This window comes from Centrocercus urophasianus, unplaced genomic scaffold (assembly GCF_019232065.1).
Source record: "Centrocercus urophasianus isolate 14NV4802_14NV808 unplaced genomic scaffold, USGS_Curo_1.0 seq_12, whole genome shotgun sequence".
Classification (NCBI taxonomy): Eukaryota; Metazoa; Chordata; class Aves; order Galliformes; family Phasianidae; genus Centrocercus; species Centrocercus urophasianus.
This window is the reverse complement of record NW_024884364.1, coordinates 52,121,714-52,148,677: the sequence shown is the minus strand read 5'-3', so window position 1 is coordinate 52,148,677 and position 26,964 is coordinate 52,121,714. Positions and strand designations below refer to the sequence as shown.

General features: G+C 40.3%; 1 protein-coding gene across 1 annotated transcript; it reads left to right on the top strand.

The window, feature by feature from the left end:
* The first annotated feature begins 1,491 nt into the window (after nt 1–1,491).
* On the top strand, nt 1,492–25,853 carry XG (Xg glycoprotein (Xg blood group)). Its single transcript, XM_042810320.1, has 9 exons — nt 1,492–1,552; nt 12,594–12,635; nt 13,075–13,131; nt 17,010–17,045; nt 19,524–19,589; nt 20,656–20,712; nt 21,341–21,379; nt 21,672–21,791; nt 25,480–25,853. Exons 1-9 carry the CDS (start codon nt 1,492–1,494, stop codon nt 25,851–25,853), a joined length of 852 nt encoding a protein of 283 aa, XP_042666254.1.
* Nucleotides 25,854–26,964: the final 1,111 nt, after the last annotated feature.

Here is a 26,964-nt window from a genome sequence, read left to right as displayed (position 1 = left end):
GACAGCGACAGGGCCTGAGGGAACGGCATGGAGCTGTCAGGGGAGGGCAGCTGGGGGTCAGGGAAAGGGGCTGCACCAGAGGGCAGAGGGCATGGAAGGGGATGCACAGGGCTGTGGGCACGGCCCTGAGCTGCTAGAGTTCAAGGAGAGTCTGGGCAACACTCTCAGACATAGCATTTGGATTTTGGGTGGTCCTGTGTGGAGCTGGGATTTGGGCTCGATGGTCCTTGTGGTTCCCTTCCATGTCGGGATATGTTTTTGGTTCTACAATTCCATACTTAACTCTGTAGAAATGCACTTAGGGCCAGCCAGCCTTTGCTCCTCACCAGGAGGGAACATCCAGCAATGCCACGAGTGTACAGATGTGCTATTAATAGTAGCAAAGTCCTGAGTGCATTTGCTTCCATAGTTGAAATATTGCTGACAAAAATGTCTGCAGCCTACATCCCAGTGAAAAGGAGAGCTCACCAGTGTCCATGTTGCTTCTGTGTGCCAGTAAGGTGATGGCAATAGAGTTCAGCAGGCAAATGAACTGGCATGCATTTACCACAGAGGGATTATGGCAAGCTGCATTTTAATGTATGTAATTAACTGTGATTTTAATATAAGCTCATGCACGTATACATGATTTCTGCTCTTCCAAAGCTTTTTTCCCCCTCTTGTTTGGATTTTGGCATGGCACTAATTGCAGGATATGCATGGACATTTTTATTTAGAAAGTACATTTAGATCAGTGGAGAAAAGCGAGACAGACATATTTACCTCGTGACTAAGAGCATCCACCTGGGACCTGGCCATGCTCCAGGTCAGCATCTGACATTCCATGTTAAGTTCACAGTCTTAATTTTTTGTTATGCCTCTGTATACTATCCCCAATCCTTGCAAAGCAGACTGTTGGCCTCTCACTTCCCTAACTATGGCCTTCATTTGGACTCCCAAGAGGATTTCTTTTAGCGGCAGTGAGGTGTCAGCTGAGAACTGAACAGGGAAGGAGCGCTCTGTGCGCAGAGTACGTTTGAGAGATTGTTCAGGCATGCTTTGGAGAAAACCTACCTCCTCTCCCAGGTCATTTCAGCTCCTGTGGCACCACACCCTACTTTGGAGAAGACGTCAAACAGGTTGGCTTTCCTTCAGGGGAAGAGGTGGAGTAAAAGCACGCTGGTTCCCATCTCATTGGGTGCTGCAGGCAGCTCCCCTGCTCTCCGCCTTCGCCTCCTGGGTGATAAATGCATTTGTTAGAGGGCAGGTGTCACCTACGGGTGCTGCACGTGGCTTTGCCAAAGGGCTGCCTGTGTATATCACCTGCCCCCTACCAGGTGAGGCATTTAGGGGCTTCTCCCTGGTCCTCAGTACATGAGTGTGATGGTGAAAGACCTCTTTGGACGTAGCCACTGATTAAAAGTGTCTCCCTCAAACCTTGGCACTACCAACACCTACCCATCATTGCCTGGGAATAACAATCGGCGCAACCAAAGCTCTGCATAGAAGACCATGGGGAAATTCAGAAGCATCTTTCTTGTCTTCCTTGGCTATCTTCTTGTCCATGTAAGAGGTAAGTGAAATTGGCTTATTTCTAGGGTGCGGTTACTAAAAATGAAAAACAACAACAAAAGCAAAGCCTCAGCCTCTCAACAAATACACTTGTTTAGAAACACTTGCTATTTTTGTTGTGACTATTTCATGAGAAACATTCAAGAGCGTTTAGGTAAGTACTTTGGCAGTTTCTAAAGAGATACATAGCGTTTGGATCTTCACTGATAATAATTGTGCTAATTAGAGTTTGCTTATTATCATTTTGTAGTTTCCCTTTGGTGTTACTTTCCTAAAATTATTCACAAGCTTGAACTTGAATATATACTTTTATTAATGGAAGCTGTAAAATGAGTTTCCAGGAGATCTTAACATTTCCAGAAAGATCCTTAGTCAAATGTTTTTCTCATAGTTTTAAAGCTTTTCTTGGTTATTGATGTTTAGAAACATGTTGTGTATTTTTAAATGCACAGTTAAATGCAGCATTTTTAAATGCTGCAGTTTTAAAATGATCAAGTTATAATATTGGTATCGATTGATTAACTTTAGCCAACATATTTCTGAATATATAAAATCCAGACACAGGCATATGTATTTCTTTATACGCAGGATTAATGCACATCTGAAGATGTCTTGTGAATGGATTTTGAAAAATGAATATAGGTGGAGAAAATGTAATCCCTTTGAGTTTTCATTGTAAACTCTGAAGTCATTTTCTTTTAGCAAAGCATTCTGTAAAATTTCATTTGCTATCAAACCAAATAGGATCATCCTCATGTGCATCTGACATGTAGCTTTCTGGTGATCTTTTTATTTTGTTGTGTATTACTGCAAATACTTTTAGAGCTATGTTTGACCGCAGGAAGAAGCTGATCATTAACCACTAGTTCTAAAATAGCTGCTGCTGCTCTTCCTCCTATCAGCCTGGATTTAAATGGAGTCCCAGGGAGATCTCGCAGGGATGAGCAGTGAAAAAACTCACCTTTAGTTAGAAAGGGTTCTTGTAAATATCCCCTAAAAAATGTAGTAAAATCTTTGATGATAAAATTCAGTGTTTGTTACCGTATACTTAGAATAATTTCTTTAAAAATGAGGAACTACTTGGAAGTCTTCTACAAGTAATGTGTCACTGAAACGGCAGAGCGGCAGGTCAGTGATGGCCTGCCCTGTAGCATGTTGTGAACAGGGATGATTCACACTCTCTCATTACTGGCATGTAGTCTTTCTTGTTCTGGAGATCTCTCTTATGCTGAGTATTTCTATTTGAATTATCTGAGCATGGGTAAGCTGATTTCCATACGCTGTGACACTGTAATTACTAGGGCAGTCAGGCTAACCGTTCCTGCTGCACACATGTAATTAAGAGGCAGTTCAGGCCCTGCTTCAGGGAAAAAGTCATTGCTGGAAGCTGCTGAGGACTTCTGGCACAGTCTTATGACTGTGGAAACTATTTAATCCACTTTTGAGAAACAAAATGAATTATTTTAATTCTGTTGCAACAGCCATTTAATTTTATCATCAAAGTATTTACTTGCTTCAGCAAACTTCTATAGGAACCATGTTTCAGCCCTAGTCAAGACACAGTTAGGAAAGGCTTGGGTATGCTATGGAAAAGCTGGTCTAAGTCTTCAGGATATGAATGTCTATAGCATGATTCAGCCTTTTATATGCAGCCTTAATTTTTACCTAGGCTTTAACCATCTGTGATAGCTCCTAGAAACTGCCAGGTCACTGTGGCCAGGCCAGATGCTATGACTCCCCTTATGATCTAGAGCTTCCTTTGTACGAAGGCACCTTCAGCTGGTTGGCTGGACTCTTCTCAAGAGAGACACAGCACAACTAAGGACCACGTTGCTCAAAAAAAGTGAGATCTGACACTGTTTAGAAACTTGCATGCTTACTGTGATTTTCTGTGCTTTTTCGGCTTCTGTAATTTTCAAGCTTGGGCAGGTTACACAAGTTCTCCTGTACAAGTTGAGATGCAACAGCTAATTGCCTGGGTGGCTTTTAGGCCAAATCCAAACGAAAGAAGCCTCTTAGAAACTTCTTTTGCCAAAGTTCATGCTAATGTCACAGGTCAGTTACTGTGACTCAGCTGACCTGTGGTAATCCAACTTCAGCTGTGCCTATACATCTTGCGTAGGGCGTGCAAAGACACAGTTAGGACCTCACCCCCAGTAACTGAGATTTTCCCATTTAAAAACATATTAAAGGCTTCAATTGGGCAATACACCTCAGTTTTCATCTTATGTGTACATGTCAGAGATGAGGTGGTGCAATCTGAGGTGTTCTCTCCTATATGAAACTGGAAAACAGTTGAGACCCTTGCTCAGACCTGAATGATCAGAAATACTCCTTGGGTACCCAGTATAGATACAAACTAGCTATCCATGTTTTTTAAGACCAGATGGTAGGTTACATAGTTAGTCAGTAGCATCGACTATACAGAAGTTGATGATTCAGACGAGTTAATTTTACTCCATTGCATACTGAGTGCTATACAGGTAAAAGGAATAGCATTGCTAGCAAGTAAACTATATATCACTGTCAAACCAAGGCTTACTAAGATTTTGACTCAAAACTAGTTGTGTTCTCAGGTAATTGCCTAGGCGTTTTGCAGGGAGAAAATTACAGACCTGTTTGGATTTTAGACGCCGTGTCTTAGTTATTATGAATAATGTAGTTTCCACTGGAGTTAAAAGACAGAATGGGAGAGGTGCAAACCCAGTCACATTTATCTCACACAACTCCATCAAACTCCTGTCCTGCCCATCAGTGCGTGTGGTCCCTGCATACCTGCTGAAGTACTCATGGTATCAGAGGGGATGTATTAAACAACAAATTCCCTTGTTGCTGAGTACCAAAGCTGTTCCACTCCCAGCAGCAGAGTTGCTATCCTCTGTAGGCAAGTCGGTACTGCCATCCAAGGGTGTGACTGCAGTGCGATAGGTAGCATACCTGAACTGTTTGAAACACTGCTATCAGCTGAGCTGTTGCAATGCCAGAGCTCAGGAAGAGCCAACAACAGTTGTGTTTGCTCAGCTTCTCTAGTCGCTTCTCAAACACTGCTGCTACTTTGCAAGCAGCGCCCAAACTGCCGGTTTTCAGTCTGCATTTTTCCTCATTTGCATCAGAAATTGTCAATCTCTTTCCATCCTGTTGAGGACAACAAATAAACAACTGAATGCCAAAAGTCTTTCAAGAGCAGAAATCAACAAAAGTATGCATTTCTATGGCATTTTGTTTTCTGGCTGTGAGGAGATAATTCCATACTGTTTTAATCTTCTCTTTTAACATTAATCTTCCTTCATTTCCACATGGAATCTAAAATCCATGTCTGTTAACGAAAAATATATCTAAAATATTGATTGTAAGACAGCATCTCAGGAAGCCAAGTAGGCCATCCCAATTAAAAGAAACCATTTGAATGGGCTATGAAAATATGATCCAACTTCTGCTGTGTATGCTTTTTCTGACAGCCATACATTTGAATTTCTGAGTAATTTATTGACAAAGCTACATCACAGCAATATGTTTTCAGGAATCAGCAATCCTCCAGATTAAATAAAAACAATGGCCAGGGTAGGCACTAAGATTAGCAGACAAAATAAAGCAAAGTCCTTCCTTTTTCCCAAAGCCTCACAGTAGCTGTGGTGGAGGAACCAGGCATGCACAGCACACAGAGAACAGGCCTGAACAGCCACAACCAATGGATCACAGTTTCACTTGTTGTTTTTTTTTTTTTTTTTTTTATTTAATCTAAGTAAGACTGGGGTGGCACTTGAGACTTAGAGACTTTGTTGCTATACAGACCTAAGTGCTGACCTCTAATGCCTTCCAGCCTTATTATCTGAAAGAAAACACATTGCCAATGGTGCAAAGCAGAGCAGTTGTAGGCCTCGCTTCTTTGTTACTTTTCTAGAGAGCGCAAGTGGAGAATGCATATCAAACACACTGGCGAAACCCATTTTATGACATGGCTGTGTTATTAATCCCCTTGGAACCTTGGTAGTTATGCCCATGAAGTACTGTGACTTCAGGTGCGCAGGCTTTGCTACACATGGAATTTCTGGAACAAATTTATCTTGTTGGTTACGGAACAACACTGCTGAGGTCTGTGCTGCCCATCCTGCCTGCTGAAGAGCCAAAGGTAGTTCTCTGTCTCTGTTCTGATGGTGGAGAGGAGATGATGTACATGAGAAGATACTCTGAGAAACAGAAGTGACCAAGGCTGGCATCTCTCTGCTGCTTTGTTAGAGGTCTTAGCTCCTTTATTCTGCATGTAATTTTAGGAGACACATCAGCTTCTTCTGCACTCACTCTGGAGAAAAATTCAGAAAATTGTATCTATTTGATGTTATGTATGCAAGGGTGCATCACATCATAAGCAGCATAGCTACCTTTGAATAGCTGCTGTTTGTCCGCAGCAAAGCAAACACCATAAAAATAGAAGACCTTTAATGTTTGATGAGGCCATGCTGCCCAGACACAAAGCAGCTGCCCGGACACAAACTACACTCATGCTTTATTAATACATCTTATTGGCTGGTAATTATTTAAATGTGCTTTTGTATGAATAAGTGAGAAAGACTTTTTCATTTCCTTTGAGTTCAAAACATAAACAGAAGCGGCCTGGCAAAACACATGAACCCAATAATCAGGTCCATACGCTGTGGTCTGTAGACTGGATCTTAGATCTTAATTACAGATTTTAAAGCACACTCAGTTTCCGCCACGCCACCAAGGGGCTGAAATGGCAAACATTGTTTATGAAAGGACCGTGGTGGAGAAAGAAATGATCAAATGTAACTTCATCAGGAGACGTGGATCATTAGAGTTTTACATCAAAGAAATATGCCCGCTCACCACAGTGAGTCCATAGTGTCCACTCGGGGGCATAAACCTTTGTGTTCTCACACAACTTTTCTTATGTGAGTAATTTCCTTTAAACAAACATAGATGTTTCGTGAACAAAGCACGACCAGTAAATGGGTATGCTCTGAACCAAAGACTTGGGAGAATACGTACTATTTTCTCATAACAGAGAAAGTATGTACAATGATTATATAATATCTTACCATTTCTGCCAAAAAGTACAGAAGTCCCACAGGTGACTTATGCATCATGTTCATTTCAGATACCTAATACTTTCAGAAAATTTGTTCTCATCTGTATGTCATTCTTTTCTTCCTCAGAATCTGCCAACTTCATCATCTTTTAAGCTCACTGTATTCAAAAAACAATTCTTCTCTAATCATGCTGAAGAAACCTTTTTTGTTGTTTTTAAATAATGCTAAATCAACTTATTTTCCCTTTTGAAATACCTAATATTTAGTTGTTACTTTATATATATAATATATATATCTTTGTATATATATAAATATATATATATAATATAAATATATAAATAAATATAAATAAATATAAATAGATATAAATATATAAATACATATATAAATATGTAAATATAAATAAATATAATATAAATATATATTTAAATATATATAAATATATATTTAGTTTAGGTTTTTTTTTTTTTTTAACTTTTTTTGCTTTCTGATTTACTTGTAGCACAGTTAATATTATCTCAGTCGTATGACTGCTATCAGCGCACTCAAAGCCCATTAATTTAATCATTTAATTGACAAAAGGACAGAATTCATCTAACACACACATACATTAAAGTTGTATGGCCACACAGATGTGCATATACATACAAACACATTTTCTCACGTATCTAAGCTTCACCTTGAACGACAGACTGCATGTACTGAACGCCTGAGAATTTAATTTCCTTTGCTCTATTACCTGACTCTCATTTAACAATATTTATGCTGTCTTCTTTAAATGTCTGTCTTTTTTATGGCCACAAACTTTGTTCATACAGATGCAGTGTTTTTGCAGGACTTACTGAGGTTCAAAGTCACGTGGTGATGCTATGGTAGCCTTTTGTGAGAAAAATTCTGTCCTCGGTCATGTCTGGAACAGGCTGAGAGAGTTGGGGCTGTTCAGCCTGAAGAACAGAAGGCTCTGGGAAGACCTAGTAGCAGACTTTCAGTATCTATAGGAGGGCTACAAGAAAGAAGGGGACAGACTCTTTAGCAGGGTCTGTGGTGACAGGAAAAGGGGAAATGGTTTCATACTTAAAGAGGAGAGATTTAGTTTGGACATAAGGAAACAGATGTATACAGTGAGGGTGGTGAGACACTGGCACAAGTTGCCCAGAGATGCAGTGGGTGCTCCATCCCTGGAGACATCTAAGGTCAGGTTAGACTGGGCTCTGAGCAAACTGGTGTAGATGTAGGTGTCCCTGTTCACTGCAGGGGAGTTGGACTAGATGGCTTTTAAAGGTTCCTTCTAACTCAAAGGGTTTTATGATTCTATAGTGAATAGGTGGCATCCACCAGCAGAATCTGCTCTTTCTCCTTGTAAATTCTCAAAAATTGTGGGAGATCTGAAAGAGCGCTGAAGTGTGATGAATCTGTTTAACATTTAGGCTTCGTGTTCAACTACAGGCACAAGATGCTGCTATCTGTATTTTAATTACTTGGGCCACATTTTCAAATAACAAATATGGGCAAATGCTAGTGTGTATTAAATGTGTATCTGACTTTGCAAAGGAGTGATCACCTTGGTGGAAAAAGTTGGCCTGGTTAATAGCAAGTACGAGCACTAGTGAAAGAAAATGTCCTGTCTGAAAGAATGATGCCTGTAAAAATAAATGCAATAACTCTATAATTTGAACTACTGTGTTTGGCTTCATGGAGTCCGTTCTCTCGTGTGGCTGTCACAGAGAAATCTAGTGGTAGCAATTGAAGCCAGGCCTATTCTTCAAAGTTCTGCTGGCACAACTACATATGTTTTGTGGAGAGGAAGGAATTACATCCCCAATAATCCTGGAAGTGCCAGCAAAAGTCCTGCTGTTAGTACTGTTCATTGTGTTTGAACATATTGTACAAACATCATTGAAACAGCTTCTTTCCCAGTGCAAACAGCATATCCATCTGGAAGGCTTGCTTTCTTAGCTTAGCATTTTCTTGTTTGCCAGTAAGGACTGTACTGTGGTGTCAGACAGGAGCATATAAGCATCTTCAAAGAACAGCTTAAGAACAACTGTGGGCCACACAACAAAAAGCACTAGTGCAGTCATTTTATTTCTATGTGCAAACAGGGATATTCCCAGAAGAAAGGCTAGAACTAATGCCAAGAGATAGCACACCAACCCAAAGCAGTAATAACAGAGGTAATTCTGAGCTAGCACAATCTGCGTAACTAAATCTCTTCATAACTTTATGCATGTTATATATATATACACAAAAGGAATTTTTATTTTTTTCCAATTGAAATTCCTCCCTTCTGCCCTTCCTCCCTTCCTCCCTCCCTCCTCTCTCTCTCTCTCTCTTTGTCTTTTTCTTTTTTTCCCATGTCTCTCTTTCTTTCTCATTCTCATGAGTATACTTCCTGCAGAGATGCAGTTGTTTCTATTATGGAAGCAGTTTAAAAAAGGTCATTTATTTAGGTGAAAAACACAATTAAGTCTGGTTGTTCTATGATGATGCTTGTCCAATTTATTCTTCATGCCATTTATCTTAAGAGATCTCTGAAGTGACTGTAGTTCCTATTGAGGAAAATATTCTCCGAGTCTCTGATTTGTTTTTCTTTTTATACCCACCATTTTGTGGATGAAATTTGGGCTGTTCAGCTAGTTAACCATCTGTTATCCTCTCAAATTAGTTTCTTAAAATGTCTAGGTACAGTCCCAGAAATGGGAATGATCATTTAAAACTCTGCTCCACAAAATCTTACTTCTTGGCAACGATTTGATGTTATTATTGAAGGAAGTTGGGATAGAAGTCCAAGCAATCTTTTCAGTTTATTGGAATATCATTTACTGTGCTACACAGATGTCCACATACTGCCCATCTGTCAAGGCTTATATTTACATAACCAGAGAAACTTCAGTGTAGGTTCCTTTCTTACTCTCTATCAGTCATTCTGTGTTGGTGCCATGATGTCTGTTTCTTTTTATTATCTGTTTGATCATCAGAAATAATAAAAATTCAATCTGAACATTTTCTGCAGGGGATCCTCAGGCTTCTTTTTTATTCTCCTTAACATTTTGGTAGTCTTGCATTTCTCCCTTGCTGTCTCAAAACAGCACCTCTTTTCTTTATTTACCATTTTGGCCACAGAGCAGACATACAGCAGAAGAGGGAATCCAGATGATGTACTTCAGGAGAAGGACAAATGTCAGCTACTGCTTCTCTTTCTCATGCAATTGGAGTCATCTGCATGATCTTGTCTGAATGCCACCTACTTTTGGATTAGAGAACTCTGTTATTTTTTTTCTTTTCCTCACTTGAAAGATATGCTATACTTGGAAGTTTCCCATAGGTTTCACTTAGAAACCAATTTTATCAAGTTCTCTAAGACCTCCGTAGCTCCTTTCCCCACCATTAGTTGCTGCTTACCAGGACCTGTAAACCAGGACCAGATTTGACCAACAGCTTTTTGGTCTTTCAGAATTATTTCGATGACTCTCCCCATGGCAAAGTGTGAGCCCTTCTGGGATTACCCTGAAGTAGGGCTCGGATCAGACAGCCATCAGCTCTCAGGATGCCATTTGAGAATGATGATTTATACCGAGGACAAAATCGAAGGACACCCAAACTGAACTTGCTGGTATTTCTGTCACTAAAATATACTTCAGAGAAACATAATTTGACCATATATGATCTCTGAGGTACCTTCCAACCCTAGCAATCCTATGTTTCCCTGTGCCTGATCCAGTAAGTGGCAACCCTGCCCACAGCAGGAGGGCTGGAACTCGTTGATCTTTAAGGTCCCTTCCAACCCAGCCTATTCTATGGTTCTGTTGTTTGCGATTTAAGTGTTAGGAGCAGGATGCACCCAGGCTGGCAGGGCTGGGTGATGAGGCTGGCCAGTGGGTAGGATCTACCCTTGGCCTGCACGTTCATAGCCAGGCATGGCACAGCTGTGACACAGATCCAGGGGAAGGGCTTGGAGCCAGTGAAGGAGTACTGGCTGAGGAAACCCACTGTCAATTTCATGTCTTGTTTCATTTAATGGATTTATACAAAATTAAGAACAGGCATTAGGATATTATTGATGTAAGGGACTAGCTGAAAGGTTTGTGGACCCAGCTGGGCTGGTCAAGCAGCCAGGATAAGACTAGAGGACATTCCATGAGCAGCTCAAATAATGAGATAAAATGTTTGTATGATAGCATTAGCAGGACAGTGTTATGCTGTTACCTGCTTTTCCCTTCCAAACATAAGTTTGCCACACTATTGTGTAGGGACAGTTTTCCTTCCGAGACCACTCACTGTTCAGCATTCTGGCCTGGATTTATCTTTCCTGTCAGACACCAGCTATAATTAAGTTCACAGACTTGGGTGAAAATTTTCACAGGACTCAAAAAGGTTTCACTTTATACTTTTGTGCTGCTTTCTATTCGAGGATCATGCAGTGTTCTACCACTGATTAACTGATCTTCCCATGGAGTTCTTTGACACAGACAAGGGCCATTATCGAAGCAGCAATTAACAGGGGGAGTGACATGAATTTTGCCAGCACCCGTGGAGCCAAGACTGACACCAGTGCTGAGTTGAGGGGCTTCTCCAACAGCTCACATCTACTTCCCAGCTTCCCCACTCCAGTAATAAGACTTTTCTTGCTGTGAAGACTTTGATCCCTTCCAAGAAAAACTTTAGCCTGGAGCTAGGTACTAAGCCTTTTAGGCAGACTGATAAGCAGGTGCAGAGTAGGAAACCTGTGTGGTAGACACAGTGTTTTCCTGCTTGGAAAAGCCAAGACATGGGGTTTCTTTCAGTGGGTCTGTATGTGCTGACCTTTTATTTGGCATGCAGACAGGAAAAATGGGGTTTTGATTTGGATGAGAACTACTGGATACCTGATCTGTAAAGAGGTGAATCACAAAGGCTATGTATTAAAAAGACATGGTGGATCACAGAGAGAGGAATGTATGTAGATCACTGCAAAAGTAATGCTTCCTATTTATTTCCTTAGAAACTACAGCAGATACAAAGAGTACAATAATATTATTCGATAGAGCAAATTCTCAGCTACAGAATCCTATTTTTCAGCATAATCACCACCATTATCTACACTTTTTTACCAGTGATGAATAAGAAAAAGCCTGCATGCCACACTTGTAAAAATCTGCACTAGCAGAGGAGATCAACTGTTGCTGTCACCAACAGCTGAAAAGCACCACCCACCTCTTCACTGTGCTCGTATCCACTGTTTGGAATTCCTCAATGTTCAGCATCAGTCAGTGTCAGAGGGTATCATTCCTTTATGCATGGAGGAATTCATTGAGACCCTGGCTTCATCCACACTTCCATGTCAGATGCCATATGGACAGGCTGCCCCTCTGCTACTATCTGTCACACAGCAACAACATGTAACAGAATATTGGTGAGAATGTTCAACCTCTATTGCCATACCATGAACATCCACCTCTGACACTGTGGGCCAACACTGTAAAACAGGAGGCACTACAATCAGAGCAGCCCTTGTAAATCTCAGATGAATACCTGCGTTTACTCAATTCAGACTTCAGTTTACATATATTTAATATTTTCCTTTTTTATTCTTTTTTTTTTCACCTGCTAACTTCAAAGATCAGGATGCTCATTTCCCTGCTGTGACATTTAATGATGTCATTGTCACCTAAGACAGAACACAAAGGGTTCTTTTCTCTCTTTTCCTATTTTTTTAAGGTTCAGTGAAACTAAATTAGGTAAACACTTCTGTCTATCTGTTAGTGCTCACATATGTTACAGAAAGACTTGAAAAAAAAAAGGTGGCAAGTGACCTCAGGGCGGGCATGCCAGGAAAGCTGATGGCTGTGGTCATTCAAGCCTATGTGGGGCAGGGACAAGGGCTGACAGCTTGCTCTGGGCAAGCTCCTGTTTGGGTGGGTTTCCATTCTGCCTATTCTAAGCAGGGTTCTGGTTTTATCCAGAGCCCTCAGAGGTCACAGATATCTGCTTCTAATGGTCTCTGCTTCCTTCTAGGTCAACGTGACTTCGATTTAGCTGATGCTCTCGATCACCCAGGTAGGTGTCCTTATTTTCCTATGGTATTTAGATCTAGTAATAAATTTTAAGTGCTTTCTATTTTTCTTGAGATCTGGAACATGAAGAGGGTAGTACTGTAATTAAAAGCATGAAGGGCAGGGAAACGCCAGATTTTTAATTTGCATACAACTGAAAACTGCTGCTTTTTCTGTTTTGTTTTGTTTTTAAAACATAACTTTTCTGACATAAAATTATCTTTTCTCTTTGAAACAAATAAACAAAAAAAAAATAATAAAAAAGAGGGTTTTGGAAACATATCTCAACATATCCTTTTTAGTTTAGTTTCTCTTTAGTTTATGATGCATAAAGATTTAGTAAATACAGCTCTCTTAATTTGCAGATACTTTCTTTTGATAAGTTGAACAATGTTAAGAGTTTATTATTGTGTTTTTTTTGTGTATATCATTGGATCACACAGATGATATAATTACCAGGAAGCCCACAGTGATCAGAAGACCAACAAGACCTCTGATGAGTGAGTAATACAGACAACAGTCATGACTTGATATCCATTATATATATAAATATGTATAATGGATATTATACATTACAGTCTTGTGTGAGATTCTTGCTTGTATTTGTTAATGTGCCATTCCTAAGACAAGTTGTGTGAATTTGTGTCCTCTGTATGTAAAGTAAGTATTTTTTGGACAACTACCAATTGCATGTCTTTATTATTTTCAGTAAGTCTTTAGTGCATGGCTGGCCACAGATGGCATTTTATTTCCAGATGGTCCTCTTAATACTTTTGTAACATGTATTGACATCCCTGGGGTCTATAAAAATGGGTAAATGTAGCTAAAGATTGGTGACTGTGCTCCTTCTTCTTCTTCTTTTTTTTTTTGCATTATCTCTTCTTTTAGCATAAGTGTTCACAATGCTTGGTAACAGACTTGAATATTATCTAGTTTTGATTGCTACAATGACCTAAGTCAGAAAGGAAAAAAACTGAGAAGAGCAGAGAGGACTGAAAGGTTTCAGCTGTATTTTTGAGTATTAGCAATGATAACTTTTCAATGAATGGCTGTTACTGTTGGACAAAAACAAACTCCAAACAACAACAAAACCACATGCATATTTATGACAACATTTTATAACAACACAGATATTTTTCACCTAAATTACACTGAAGGAAACTGCGTGAATCAGGAAATGCTAGATAACATTAGCCACAGAACAACTTTCTACCTTTTTCTAATAAATATTACAGTAAGATTTTTAGAGTTACATGTTCCACGTGATGCTGGTTCACTCTGTACAAGCAGGGCAGTGTTTTGTGAACGTGGTAGCCATTAGATCCTGTGCACTCTTCCTTCCCTCTTGCTTTTGTGAAGAGAATCTGTGTTTGACCTAGATTAGAAGCACCTATTGCAAAGTACAGTGAAGCCACTGCTCTCTACTTCCTTTAAAATCAGTGGGGAGTAATCAGCAAGTCTAACAACAGTTCAGGTAATCCTAAATGTGGATCAGTTCTCATCCTAATATAGACATTCAAAGTAGGTTACTTGAATCATGCCCTCAGAGACTCTGTCCTTAGTCGTGCTAGGAGGCCAAGTCAGAAATCAATAGTTACAGTGACACTACCTCAGTACAGTGAGAGGAATTGAGTTTTTGGGACTTCTGTTAGACATGTGACAGTGGGAGGGCTGCCCTACCTGAATCAACTTTGCTAATTCTTGGGAATGAAGAACTCAATGTCTTCCAGAGTGTGTTTTGGAATCTCTCCCGGCACTAGTAAGGATTGCAGGCAGTTTAAAATCGATTAGAACAGATTTTTAGAAAGTTCTGAAATACGTTGCTGGGTTTGGAAACGTTCAGAGACACGATATAAAAGGGTGTCCTAAAATGTACCTGATGTTTCATACTAACCTCGATGTTTCTTCTATGTCTCATTTAGCCAGTGTCATTGAGAAACATGTCTCGTTGAGATGATGATGTTGGTAGAGTAGGTCCAATTACTGTATGGGCATCACCGGCATCGCTTCCCACATAAGAATCCCTGTCTGAGTTGAAGTTGCCCTGCAGGTATCTTTCAATGGAAGGGAAAGATTAAATTTATTTTTGAAATCTCTAAATAAGTAGGTTTTAGCCACTCATAGCAATCCTACATTCTTATCTGTAAATCGGAGAGAGATGGATTTGAGGGCTGGACTATTGGTTTTTTACTGAGAGAGTGATGAGTCACTGGCACAGCTGCCCTGAGAACTGTGGTGCCCCATCCCTGGAGGTGGTCAAGGCCAGGTTGGACGGAGCCCTGGGCAGTGTAAGCTGGTCTGGGGCAGCCCTGCCCACGGCAGGGGGTTGGAACTGGAGGATCTTTAAGGTCCCTTCTAACCTAAGCCGTTCTGTCATTCTGTGATTCCACAATTTAGTTGTCGTACACTCAAACCCACACACTCAGGTGCTCTGAGATTTTTGTGTTCAAGTTGTCTGGTGAGCATCATGTGCAACCCAGGATAAGGTATATCAGCTGCTAGCTCCTGTCATGCCTCTGTGGTTCTTCTTGATAAGAGATGACAAGTTAGCTTTTGAACAGATTCATACCTTCATAGCTTTCACAAGTCATCAGCTATAATGGTAAGGTGCTCATAAACTTGCTTACTGAAGCCTCTCTGGACTTTAGGCCAGCATGCTGCCCACTGTCTGTTTTTACTTGTTTGGGGTACATACACTATGCTTTTAGTCTGTTTTATGGATCAACTAGCAGGAAAATAATGGTATAGGTGATATGCTGCAACGTTTGTGTTTAGAGTGCCCTTCTGCTTTTCTTCTGCTGACCTTTACTGCTGCCTTATCAGAGTGCAGGCTTGCTGTTTTTGACAGAAACAGCACATTCCTCAATTTTACAGCTGGGAATGGTGGCCTTTACCATCTGTTCTTTTAACCCTTTGTTCAGCTGTTTCTTCTTGTGCTTACAGACACGTTTCTATTCATATTTAATTCATATTGACCTCAGCATCTCTGCAGCAAATCTCTGCATGAAGCCTCCAGGGCAGAACCCTGCATTTTACTTGAATTCTTAGTTTTGATAATAGATTATTGCTTCTTAAAGTACTAGCCTTTGACATGGAGAGGTATTTTTGCAATGCAGCTCTGTTCTAGCTAGACAGGATTAACACCTAGTTTGACAAAACACATCTACTCATGCAGTATGAATATGATTATGTTCCTGTCAGATTTCCGGGAGACTTCAAAGCATTTCTGAGTATTCCTATTTACATAGGATGAGAATAGATACTGTGCAAAAAATAGCCTCCTTTGGATGGAAGGAAAGCATGAAAGCAGATAAGCACTGTGATGCCTAACGAAAAAAAATAGCATATGTTTGAATGTCTATCTAATTTTCTTTGGCAATTAGGATTATTATTATCTAGGTAGATTTTGCTTTTTCTTCAGATTCATGCAGATTTCCATATTTATTAGAAGCAAGAAAGTGATCTCTGGACTTAATAGCATCTCTCTGATATATTTCTGCATGTGAATCAGTGACCTTTGAGAACTCACTGTTGTTCCACACACCCTGAAATATCACCTACATACTCTTTCCACACCTGAAAGGTTTGCATCTTATGCAGCTCATAGGCAAATTGTTTATTTAATGGAAAGTTCCATTTCAGCTACTGCAAGGCACATGCACAGTCTTAGGGAATGGTAACAGCCTGCTGATTCACTACACAATGTGCCTGTGCAGAATTTGAAGCACATTTTAATACTTTTATGGCTCTGCCAAAGATAAACAGATCATCACTCAACCTTAGAGAGGCACATATGATTACTTGAAGCACAATTTTTTTCTATCACCATGACCCTTACACAAATTAGTTAATTCAATTCTGTCTCCCTAAGTAGGTTTATTACTTTCCAAGATTTTTTTTCTAGAAATAGGTGCAACAAATTATACCTGAGACAAGTATACACATAACGGTTTGACCTACAGACACAGAAGTTAATAAGTATGAACAAATCAAACAAATCAAACAAATCAATAGATGCACCTTAATGTTTTAACATAACTAATTTCACTTAATTAACCTGCACATACATGAAAGATGTACAGGCTTTGCTTCTAATATAAAATTTATTCTGAAGGAATGCAACTTTTGTAATCGGAGTGTAAAGTATGATATAAATTATTAATTCTTTTGTGGGCACATGTTAAATTTTACAAGGTTTTTGTTTTGTTTTTTTTTTGAGAAAAGTGGAATATCTTACTTGGATTTGTGGGTATTATCTGAAAAAAAACTTTGCTTGTCAACCATTGTTTTACATTTTCTGCTAATAACTGATGTTTCACTTCCCTCAAGAGGTCTGCCCTGCTTTCTTATCTAAGCCTTCTTCCTTTTTGTTTCTTAGACAATGATCTGCATTTAGGAGACGCGCTTGGTGGAGGTGAGTACTTTCTTCTTTTCTCAGATATGTTGTGATTAAGTGAGTTTGGGGGGTTTTTTAGTACTCTTTTTTTTTTTAAGCCTTTCTTGGGCAAAAAGATTTCATGACTGCAACGTAAGCTGTAGTAAAGGAAGCCATACTCATGTCCCAGAGGCACCGTGCAGAGTAGGGCACCAGGATAGGCTGTGTCTGGCTGCCAGCTACAGAGATTTGTGTGGTGGCCTATTTATACTAACTGAGGTCTGCTGTGGTTAACATTGCCACATTGGAGTACCATGGCCACAGATGGAAACTGCACACATTGCCCAGTCAGCCATCATGGTTCACAGAGACAGCCTCTAGCAGAAGGCTGAAGATAACAGATAACACTAGCAGTTCATTCAGCTATCATAAATTAATCTGCCAAAGATTAGGAATCAGAGGTGACAGTGAACAGAGATGAGTGTTTTAGCTCTGCTGGCCACGAATCAGAATTGTGGGAAAGAATGGTTCAGAGGTGAGCGCTGATAGATATGATGCAGTTTAGGTTTCAGGCAGTCAAGATATTGTAACCTGCTGTAACTTCCATTTATTTCTATAACATGCAAACCTCATCTAGGATGTATTTATAGCATGTGCTGAGGTATGTAAATGCATGACATCCAAGATGCTGGAAAATTTTGCACCTCGTTTTACCTACTGTGTTTGGAGGTATACCTGTGAAGTACTCTAGAAAGGTTCTTGCACGCTGTAATAATCTACAGCCTGAGTAGCATTGAATCAAGACATAAAATTCTACTTGAATCAAGGTTACAGAAAATAAAAGCCAAACTAAATTTTAAAAAAAGAAGAGAAAGAAATGTAAGTCCTATTGCAATGGTCTGGTTTATTCATGTTTCAGATGCAGAGAATCATACTGCTTATATTGTTCGGGTTCTCCTCTAACATCTCATACCTGTGCTGAATGACATTCATCCACACTTCAAAAGCTGGTTATAGTTTTGTTGATAAGCCCCACATTTCTGCTGTCATTTCTTCCTGCTCATACTGATTGTTCCATTCTTCAAAGTTTTTACTGAATATGCTGATGAGATGATGATTATAACACGGTGATTAAATTACTAAAAAATTACTTAAGTATCTTCTGTAAAAAAACATCTCATTGGTTAGCACATGATGTTTCTTTTGACTTTTATTTCTTTGGTCAATTTTCAGTTCATGTTTTTAATTGAAATTCATACATTATAATGGAATTAATGATATACTTCATTATCAGTAGCTGTGAAGACATTATCTTCTCAGCATCTATGATGCACATATACATCTTGTTGTGTTTAAAGAACACAATTGCAGCATGGTAATGGGGATGAACAGTGACATTGGTAGTTTTCCACTTCTGTGTGGAGTCTTAGTTTGGAACACATGGTTCTGGAACAGAGCAAGTCTCTTTTCCTATTAAATAGAATGAATTGGGCAAAGTCTGATTCAGCAAAGATTTAAGAGTGTATCTAAAGTCCATTGAATGCAGTAGGATAAATTCATGCTTAAAGCTGAGCATATCTCTAAATAATTTGCTGAATCAGCACTTTAAAACAGCTTACAAATAGGAGTGTTATGTTTAGCATGTAGGCAAGAAGAGGCCATAATGAAAGAGCATCTGACATGAGTTGGAGGTAAAAGAAAGATTTAAGGAGAGGGAGGGAAGATGCCATTTATTTCAGTAGCCTGACTTTGATTTTTCAGAGCTAAATTTGCTGCCTGACTATGTGAGCAGTTAAATATGCTACTGACCTGGTTGGGGGCAGCACGAGGAGGCCTGCACTATGAAGTAAGAACAGCCATAGCCGTTTTTCCTCAGTCAGTCCATTACTCCAACACTGTGTATGCGATTTGGAAACTGCTACTTGTGATCACATATCTTTCTCTATCCAGTTCCTCTCTTCCCAGTACTCTTGTGGAAATTAGATAAAATGCCAGCTCAAAAGGAAAAATGCTAAAATCTGAGTACATTTTGCACTGTTTAAAAGTATAAAATTCATCATGCATGAGATGAATTCAGTATGTGTTCAGTGAAACTACTCTCTGGTTCATATCAATACCTGCTGAGGGCACAGAGACAACCTTGTGCCTCCTGACCAGCCCAGAACACTTTCAGGTCTGTGTCACTGCACCGCTGACACCTGCAGTAGCATACTGTTCATTCCAGCTGTCAGAATAAAGTAATATGAGCATGTGCCAGAATTACCAGAAACGTTTCCCTTGGACATTTTTTGAGCTCTTCTCTCATTTCAGTTTTGAAAAATTTCCATTTTCTAACTATCTTCAGTACCCTATCATTTATTGACATACTGCTTGAAACTTTTTAACCTACTGACAAGGTTATTTTCTGAATTCAACAGGAACAGATGAGCAATATGCATACATTTTCAAGTTATCATACTCTTTATTTACAGCTCCCTGTTCTGTTTCTCCAACCATCTAACTATTTATTGTCAATAGGTGACATCCCAAGACAACCATTATACCCACCTCTTCCACCACGACCAGGAAGCCACAGTAATACTGGTAAGAATATTTTCTCCATAGAAAATCTAGCACTAGGAACTGTTCAGAGAAGATATGTTGAACTCTTTACTCTCTAATTTCTTTATTTATAATTTTTATTATTTTTATCTTCCTTCCTTCCTTCCTTCCTTCCTTCCTTCCTTCCTTCCCTCCCTCCCTCCCTCCCTCCCTTTCCTTCCTTTCCTCACTATTCCTGACTCAGTGTTTGGAAAGATTCTCTGAGCTTTTGTTCTGGCACCATAAAGCTTTTCTGCCTCCCCGAAAGAGAGGACATTGACTTCTAAGCAGCATGAAACTAATATTTATCTTGTTTCTCCTTTCATTTTTGGTATGTATACATGGAACCATGCTAAGGTTCAAATTTGACATCTACCTCTATGAAATGGATACGGCTACATACAAATCCATACTGAGATGGCTCTGGGGCATACAACAGGTGGGACAGGAGAGATGGATTTAAGATTGCTTTTGACTGTTGTCCCAGACACCCACTTAAATACAGTGGAGGTGATACATCTATCCTAGCTACTGTCACGTATATCATATTTACTGCCGGCATGACTGTAGTGATGCTCTGTGGATATGCCCTTCTCAAGTCTTTCCTAGAAGGGACCTACTGACTTGCCACTACAAGAGCTGCTGGGATTTGAGATGTCCTTACTATATTAGGATACATTCTACTGAGGCCCAGGTTCACTCATCCCACTAGTGTCTACTTCTGTGAATAGAGCTGGGCCAGTTAATGAGCAGGGCTTTTGCATATTGTGTTTAGTAGCCTAAAGTGGCTCTGAGATTTGGACTCCTAAATACAGAACAAATTTAACATATTTTCAAACATACGTGTCTTCATGCTCAGGATGGGTAGACAGCAACAGTTTCAGTACTTTAGCTTCTAGTGAATGTAAATGGGTGACTGCTCCTGTAAGACAGCTGCTGTATGGAAACTGGGATTTCAAAAGTCCCTCACCTTTCCCAGAACTGTTACAAAAAAGCCAGAGAAGGGAACTGAAGATGTTACCACTGTTCAGATAATTTTGCAACAGAAATCCTAATATTTATCTTGCAGGAGGATTTAACGATTTCGATCTTGTTGATGGGAAGCCTTTACCACCACACATTGCAGGTAGTATTTGACAATTTTCATTGCATTTTCTCTCTTATATTTATAAATCAGAGCTCACTGGTTTTGCTTAACGCAAATGTTTATTACTGAAGGTGTAGGACAAGACTGCTATTTTTATGTAGACTAGTCATCTTTCTCCATGGCTTTTAGCACCAAGCTTTAGCTCCTTTGAAACATATCTCTAGATGCCTTGCAAGGATAAGCCAGAGCCTTGCAGGATTCATTCCTTCAAATTCTGTTTGGACAGTCCCAAAGAAGCTTCTACTGAGAACTGAAAGTAGACACTCCAAGTCTATGATCTTGACATAAATCATCTTATTGTCCAGAAGTAGAGGACAACAAGAGTAGAGTTGGCCTCCTATTTCCTTTAAATCAGTCTGACATAGACAGCTAAGGATTATCTTTTTGTTTATATTCTTCAGACAGTATTCTTCTACAAACATGAAGTGGCAGGAGGAAGGAACTCTATTCCTCCTACTGAAACTGATGCCAGTCAGGATTAGAATCAGAGCTTCTCTGTCACAGAATCCCACTCTAGCTGCCCCATTTCACATTGTAGGAAATGCAGAATACTTTGTTCTCAAAATATGAAAGACAATTTTTGATGAAACTTTATCCTCTATTCCAGGAGAAGAAGGGCATAATTTCAATCATGGTGGAAGCACGGGTATAGTAAATATTTTATTCTATAATTTGTTTCAGATCATCATAAACAGTGAGAAAATGTTAGCCTTATAAAAGTAGTACATATATTAAATGATGCTGTATGACACTGTTTTCATATCAGCTGAGTGTACCATAATTGCCAGTCTTCTGTTTAATTACTTAATTACTTAATGGATTTCCAATGTTTCACCATATGATTTTCAAAGTTTTGCAAAAAACACGTACTTGTAGGTAATATGCCTTAGTCATACTATTTCACTGCATCTGAAAAAAATCTCTCTTGTTTTCTACAGATTCAGGATTAATAGCTGGAGTTACATCTCCTATAATTTCTGCTTTTGTGATATTAGTTGTTGGATCTATTGCGGCCTACACAGCTTACAAGAACAACAAGCTTTGTTTCAAACCACGTGGTAAGACACAATTAGTCAATTTCTGTGTTGAAGAAGATGGGAATTTTACTAAAATAAAAAATAAAAATAATAAAAAAAAAAATTCTGTGGGGATAGAAATAAGCTAATTATGGCCAAACATTCTCTAGCCTGTATGTGATCTTGGGAATTCTCAGTCAAGTATAGGAAGCCACGATGTACCCAAAGGACAGATATACACCACTTCCTGAAAGGAATTGAGTAATGTGAAGTCTTTGCACCCATGGAGATGACTGACTGTTATGGCCCTGAGCCCACAGATCTGCTTGAATCACCTGCATCAGCCTCACATAGGGCTTCTCCATATGCCCTCTGTTCCGGGTTCCAATTTCAGCTCATTTCTTCCTTTCCTGGCCTTGTCTGCATCTCTAGTGTTCCTGCCCAGCCATGGTTCTGGATGGCTTTTTGGATTTCTTGACTTGGTCTTAGGCCTGGCTGGTTGTCTTGACCTGAAGGTCAGTGGGTTGCCCACAGGACCCTTTTGCCATCATCACCTTAATCTGGCTTGCCCACTCCTAGTGTGGTGGGGTGGCACTGAGCTGGCTAGACTCTGGTCCAGGCTGCCCTGTGAACATCCTTGGGAGCAGCCCCAGTCTTGCAACTCCCTGGTGCTTAGCTGTCAGAAAGGAATTTAAACTTCTGATTTTTGTTATCTATTCTATTATAGGACTAACAACCAATACATTTATCATGTATTAAAACATTCACTGGATTGTAAAGACACGAATGAAGTGCAGAACACATATGGAAAATTCTTCTCCGTGCACATGGAGAAGTTTGCTAGGCAGAGTGCTGCTGGTGATGCCACGGAACTCCAGAGGGGCCAGGTTTTCTCTGAACAGTACTACACAGGAAATACCCACCTGCATCCAAGGGGGGGGTGTTTTCAGGCCTGGGGATGAACTGTGGGAGGTTATTTGTGCCCCAAGGGATCTGACAGTCACATTTTTTCCGTGTCTATAGCTAAGGTGTAACAAAAGCATCATGTCAGATGATGCAGTCTGTGACCTCCCTGCCCTCTGAAAAGAGGGAGGAGATAGAGGAAAGGGAAAAGCTGCCCATAGTTCTGTAGTGGTAAGAGGTTCCCACCTCATGCCTCAAGGGGACCTGGAGAAGAATGAGCACAGGAAGCAGCTGATGTAGAAGCACTGGCAAAGGATATCCATAGCAGAAATGATTCATGTTAATCTTCCTTCTTTTAGGTGGGGCCACAGTGTAAACTGCTGAAATGAAAACTGTCCTCTGATGACACACTCCTTTGGTTGGCGATGTTCTGCCCACAGATCTGACATTTTTTTCAGCTTCATAAGTCTGAGCAAAAAATCTTCCTCTAATGAATGTTTTGCGGAGGCACTGCAATTCCATTTTCTTTTACATGACGTTACTCTTAAACCTGGAGATTTATATCATCAAAGATGTACTTAAAATGTGCAGGATAAGTATTGCACTGTATTCATAAATGTTGGATAAGTATTTTAATTCAGGAGCTATTTTAAATGCAGAATTCCAGCTTAATATGAGCTAAAAATTAAAATATTTTGGTTTATGAGTGTTTTTTTTTTTTTTCTTTTGTCAGCTTTTTTGGTTTATGAGTGAAGAATTTTTTTTCTTGTTTTCTAAATTGCCCAAAATAATTAATCATTCTGATAGGACAGAAATAAGAGAAATGCCATTTCCATTCACACATTTTGCATATTTCTGTATTGTCTGTGGTACTTAAGAAAAAACTGAAGTAAATGATTGAGCATTTTAATGCCTTTACTTCGTATCTTATGTCTGAACTCTTGCAAAGCAGAAAGAACTATAGATGGAAAATACATTCTTAATTTTCAAATACAACATGAAAAGAACACGTGCACCGACGAACCACTGATTAAAATAAATAAAATGAGGAGAGCACAAGTTAATTGTATTTACTTATTTATTACTGAAATGGCATTTGGCTCTTCTCAGGGAACTGGAATCTGTTGTAAATTATGTTTTCCTTCTTGAAAAATTAGAAGCCTCCAAAGGCAACCTGATACATTTTTTTTCTTTCTTTCTTTTTATTTTAAGAAATGTATTCTTCATAATTTCTTCAAAAGAAAACTAGATGCAGAGGTTTTGGAATCAGTTAGAACCAATCTGTGACATTTTGTCCTATGAATCTATGCTACCAACTTTTAAATGTTGTACATATCTTTTAGCAGAGGTATAGTTGATACTTTGAGTTTTGCTAGTGAGGCTGCTCCATCTTCTTCTCTTGCTCCTCATCAACCTTGCTGTGTTAACAATGTTTGTAGGCAGACAAAAATTATCATCAAAACCTTTTCCAGTCTCTCTATCTTCAGGGAATGAAATGCAGGTGAGAAGCTGGCAAAACTAGTGGTTTAGTGACATAATTCTATCATATGGTTATTTTAGCTAACTTATAAGCATAGAGGAAATACATGAAGAATGTATTTTCTTACAAATTTGCATGCAGATGGACGTAGGTGTTTGTCGTGTTTGTTGAATTGTTGAGAGAAAGACATCGTCTGGACAGGAACACTTCATAAAATACTATTCTATCTCCGTGATATTTGACATGGATATTTCATATCTTTATTTTGATCCTGAATGTAAGAAGTTATCACGTACATCAGTTCAAACATGGAAACACTTTGACAACATGCAAAGATAACGAGCAGCTTTGTGGCTACCGCTTTCAACTTATCATCAATAATATATTTTAATAGTTTTCCAGGACACGTGCTTTTTCTTTAAAGATACAAACTTCTCATGTTAATATTTATGAAAGTCACTGTATGTTTTGTCAGGTAGATTTTAAAGCTTTTTGTGGTTACCACCTCCATTGCTTGTTTAACAATAAAAATATCCATGCTCGTTCTTTCTCTTGAAAATATTCAATAAACACATACTCTGTTTTACCTACAATGAAATGAAGTTTGCTCGTTTTGTGAGTTATTTTATGGAATGTATGCTGGCTGGCTGGTACCTTGAATGTCTAAGCTGCTATTAGAGGAAAGAAAAAAAAGAAAAAGGAAGCATCTTGTGTATCTCTTGTTCAGGATCAGTGTTCAAGAAGGATTTATGTGCAGTTTTAAGAGCATAAAGATTTTTTTCTTTTAAAATGCTACTACAAATTATTTAAATTTGTTCTCAGTTTTTCCTAAACAATTTCTTATTCAGTTGAAATGGTTTCTGTTATTATTATTGTAAGTGAAGAGACAGATTTATTTTTTTTTTAATGGAGAATTTGAACTTGAATTAGTCGGAACTCCCACCAAGTGTTTAACTTTCTCAAGTTCTCCATCTAATGACATCAACACAGCAGTGTGCAGGCACTGCTTTCAGTGCTAATTTTGCTTCTAACTGGCATAACTGGGTATTTATATAGGGAATATGTTTAAGTCTGAAGGGGAAGGAAGGAAAACAAAGTAGCTGTTAGAGCTCCGGACCACAGAATCACAGAGTTGTAGGGGTTGGAAGGGACCTCTGGGGATCATCGAGTTGCACAGGTAGGCATCCAGGTGGGTCCTGAATATCTCCAGTGAAGGAGAATCCACAACCTCTCTGGGCAGCCCGTTCCAGTGCTCCATCACCCTCACAGTGGAGAAGTTCTTTTGCATGTTAGTACCGAACTTCTTATGTTCAAGCTTTAGGATGCTGCTCCTTGTCCTATCGCTAGAAACCACCGAGAAGAGCCTGGCCTCTAACTGTCCCCGGTCTCCCTTCAGCTTTCTGGCTCACGGCCAACCTGCTGTCCACTACGACAGCCACCGGCCCGGCCGAGGTGAGAGGAGGGCCAGGCTATGGGGCAACGACGAGAGAGCACAGCGTCACATTTCATCGCGCCGCGCCGTCAGGCGGCGCCATAGCGCTACAGCCACGAGTGGGGGGCAGCGGGAGGCCCAGGTGGGCGGCAGGTGCGGGGCTCCGCGCTCCTCGGGGCCGAGAAGGGAGCGACTCCCCCGCGTGAAAACTGGGGAGGGTCGCGTCGTGCCAACCCTGCCGTTAATGCCGGTTTTCCGCCCCTGCGCACAGGAGTCCGCGCGAGCGTAATTCACCTCCCACTGTTTTCAGCGGGAACGAGGCTAATCCCATTTGGTGATTTACCAGCCCGGGGAAGCAGGCGAGGCGGGCGGCAGAGCTCGGTCTCCGCCCCGCTCGGCAGTGGCTCCGCGGCCGCACGATGTCCGGTGAGTACCGGTGAAGCCCTCGCTGCGCCCGCTCGCCCCCGGCTCCCCGCTGCACCGCGCGGCGCTCCGGGCTCTGCGGGCTCCTCGTACGGCTCGCCCCGACGGCGGAGCGCGCTGCCAGCGGCAGGCCGCGCTGCGATTAGCGGCTCCGGATTAGGGTTGGAGCCATCTGGCTGGTGGGAGGAAAGGGCCCGAGGGGTGGGCGCCTGCTGCCGGCCCGCGTGCTGCTCGGCCGGGCTCGGCCCGCCTGGGGCTTCCCGAGGGGCAGGGGCACACAGAAGGGGACTCTGTTGCAAAGTTGTTTTAAAAGTTGTTTTGCGAGGAGTGAGGAAACTGAAGGTGTTTAACGGCACGAGCTACGAAGTCCTCTGCCTTGTCCTGCCGACTGCTGTGTTCCTAGTTCAGTATTCTTTTTTTCCTCAAAACGGGGTGTTACTCTTTTTATGTTACTCATCTGTGTATCATAATATTGTTGCATTTGGTTTTTCACGGAGATTGCTTGGTGTCTCCTGAGTAACAGGATTGCAGGGTATTGACGCAGGATGTAACTGTTCCTAACTGGATGATACTTAATAATGTCTGCACAAAATGAGAGAGAAGTCCTCGCTGTCACCTGTCCCCATGAGTCCTAATCCTGCCTGGTGACATTCAGTGCTGCTTTAGTAATGGGGGTAGAGAACCTGTGTTTGGATCAGGCAGAACTTCATTAGACCATGAGAAACACTGCATGATGTCAGACGTTGATTTGTATTCTCTGTGGAGGTGTTGGCAGTGCCAGCATAAAACTCATTGTCAATGTTTCCTCTCTTGGACCTAGACCAGGGAAGCATGGGAATTAATACTGCCAGCTCTTGTGATTACTATAGGGAGAACTGCCTATTTGCTGAAAATCTGCGTAACAATTTCTGATGGTGGTTTATGTAGCTGTTTTCATCTTTACTTGTTCTGCTTCTTGTAACAAAATCCATCCTGAC

Excerpts from the sequence above, each read along its gene's own strand:
- XG (XM_042810320.1), top strand. The coding sequence starts at position 1,492 with ATGGGGAAATTCAGAAGCATCTTTCTTGTCTTCCTTGGCTATCTTCTT. Across the intron at positions 13,132-17,009 it reads ACCAACAAGACCTCTGATGA|ACAATGATCTGCATTTAGGA; the intron begins GTGAGTAATACA and ends TTTGTTTCTTAG. Across the intron at positions 17,046-19,523 it reads AGGAGACGCGCTTGGTGGAG|GTGACATCCCAAGACAACCA; the intron begins GTGAGTACTTTC and ends TATTGTCAATAG.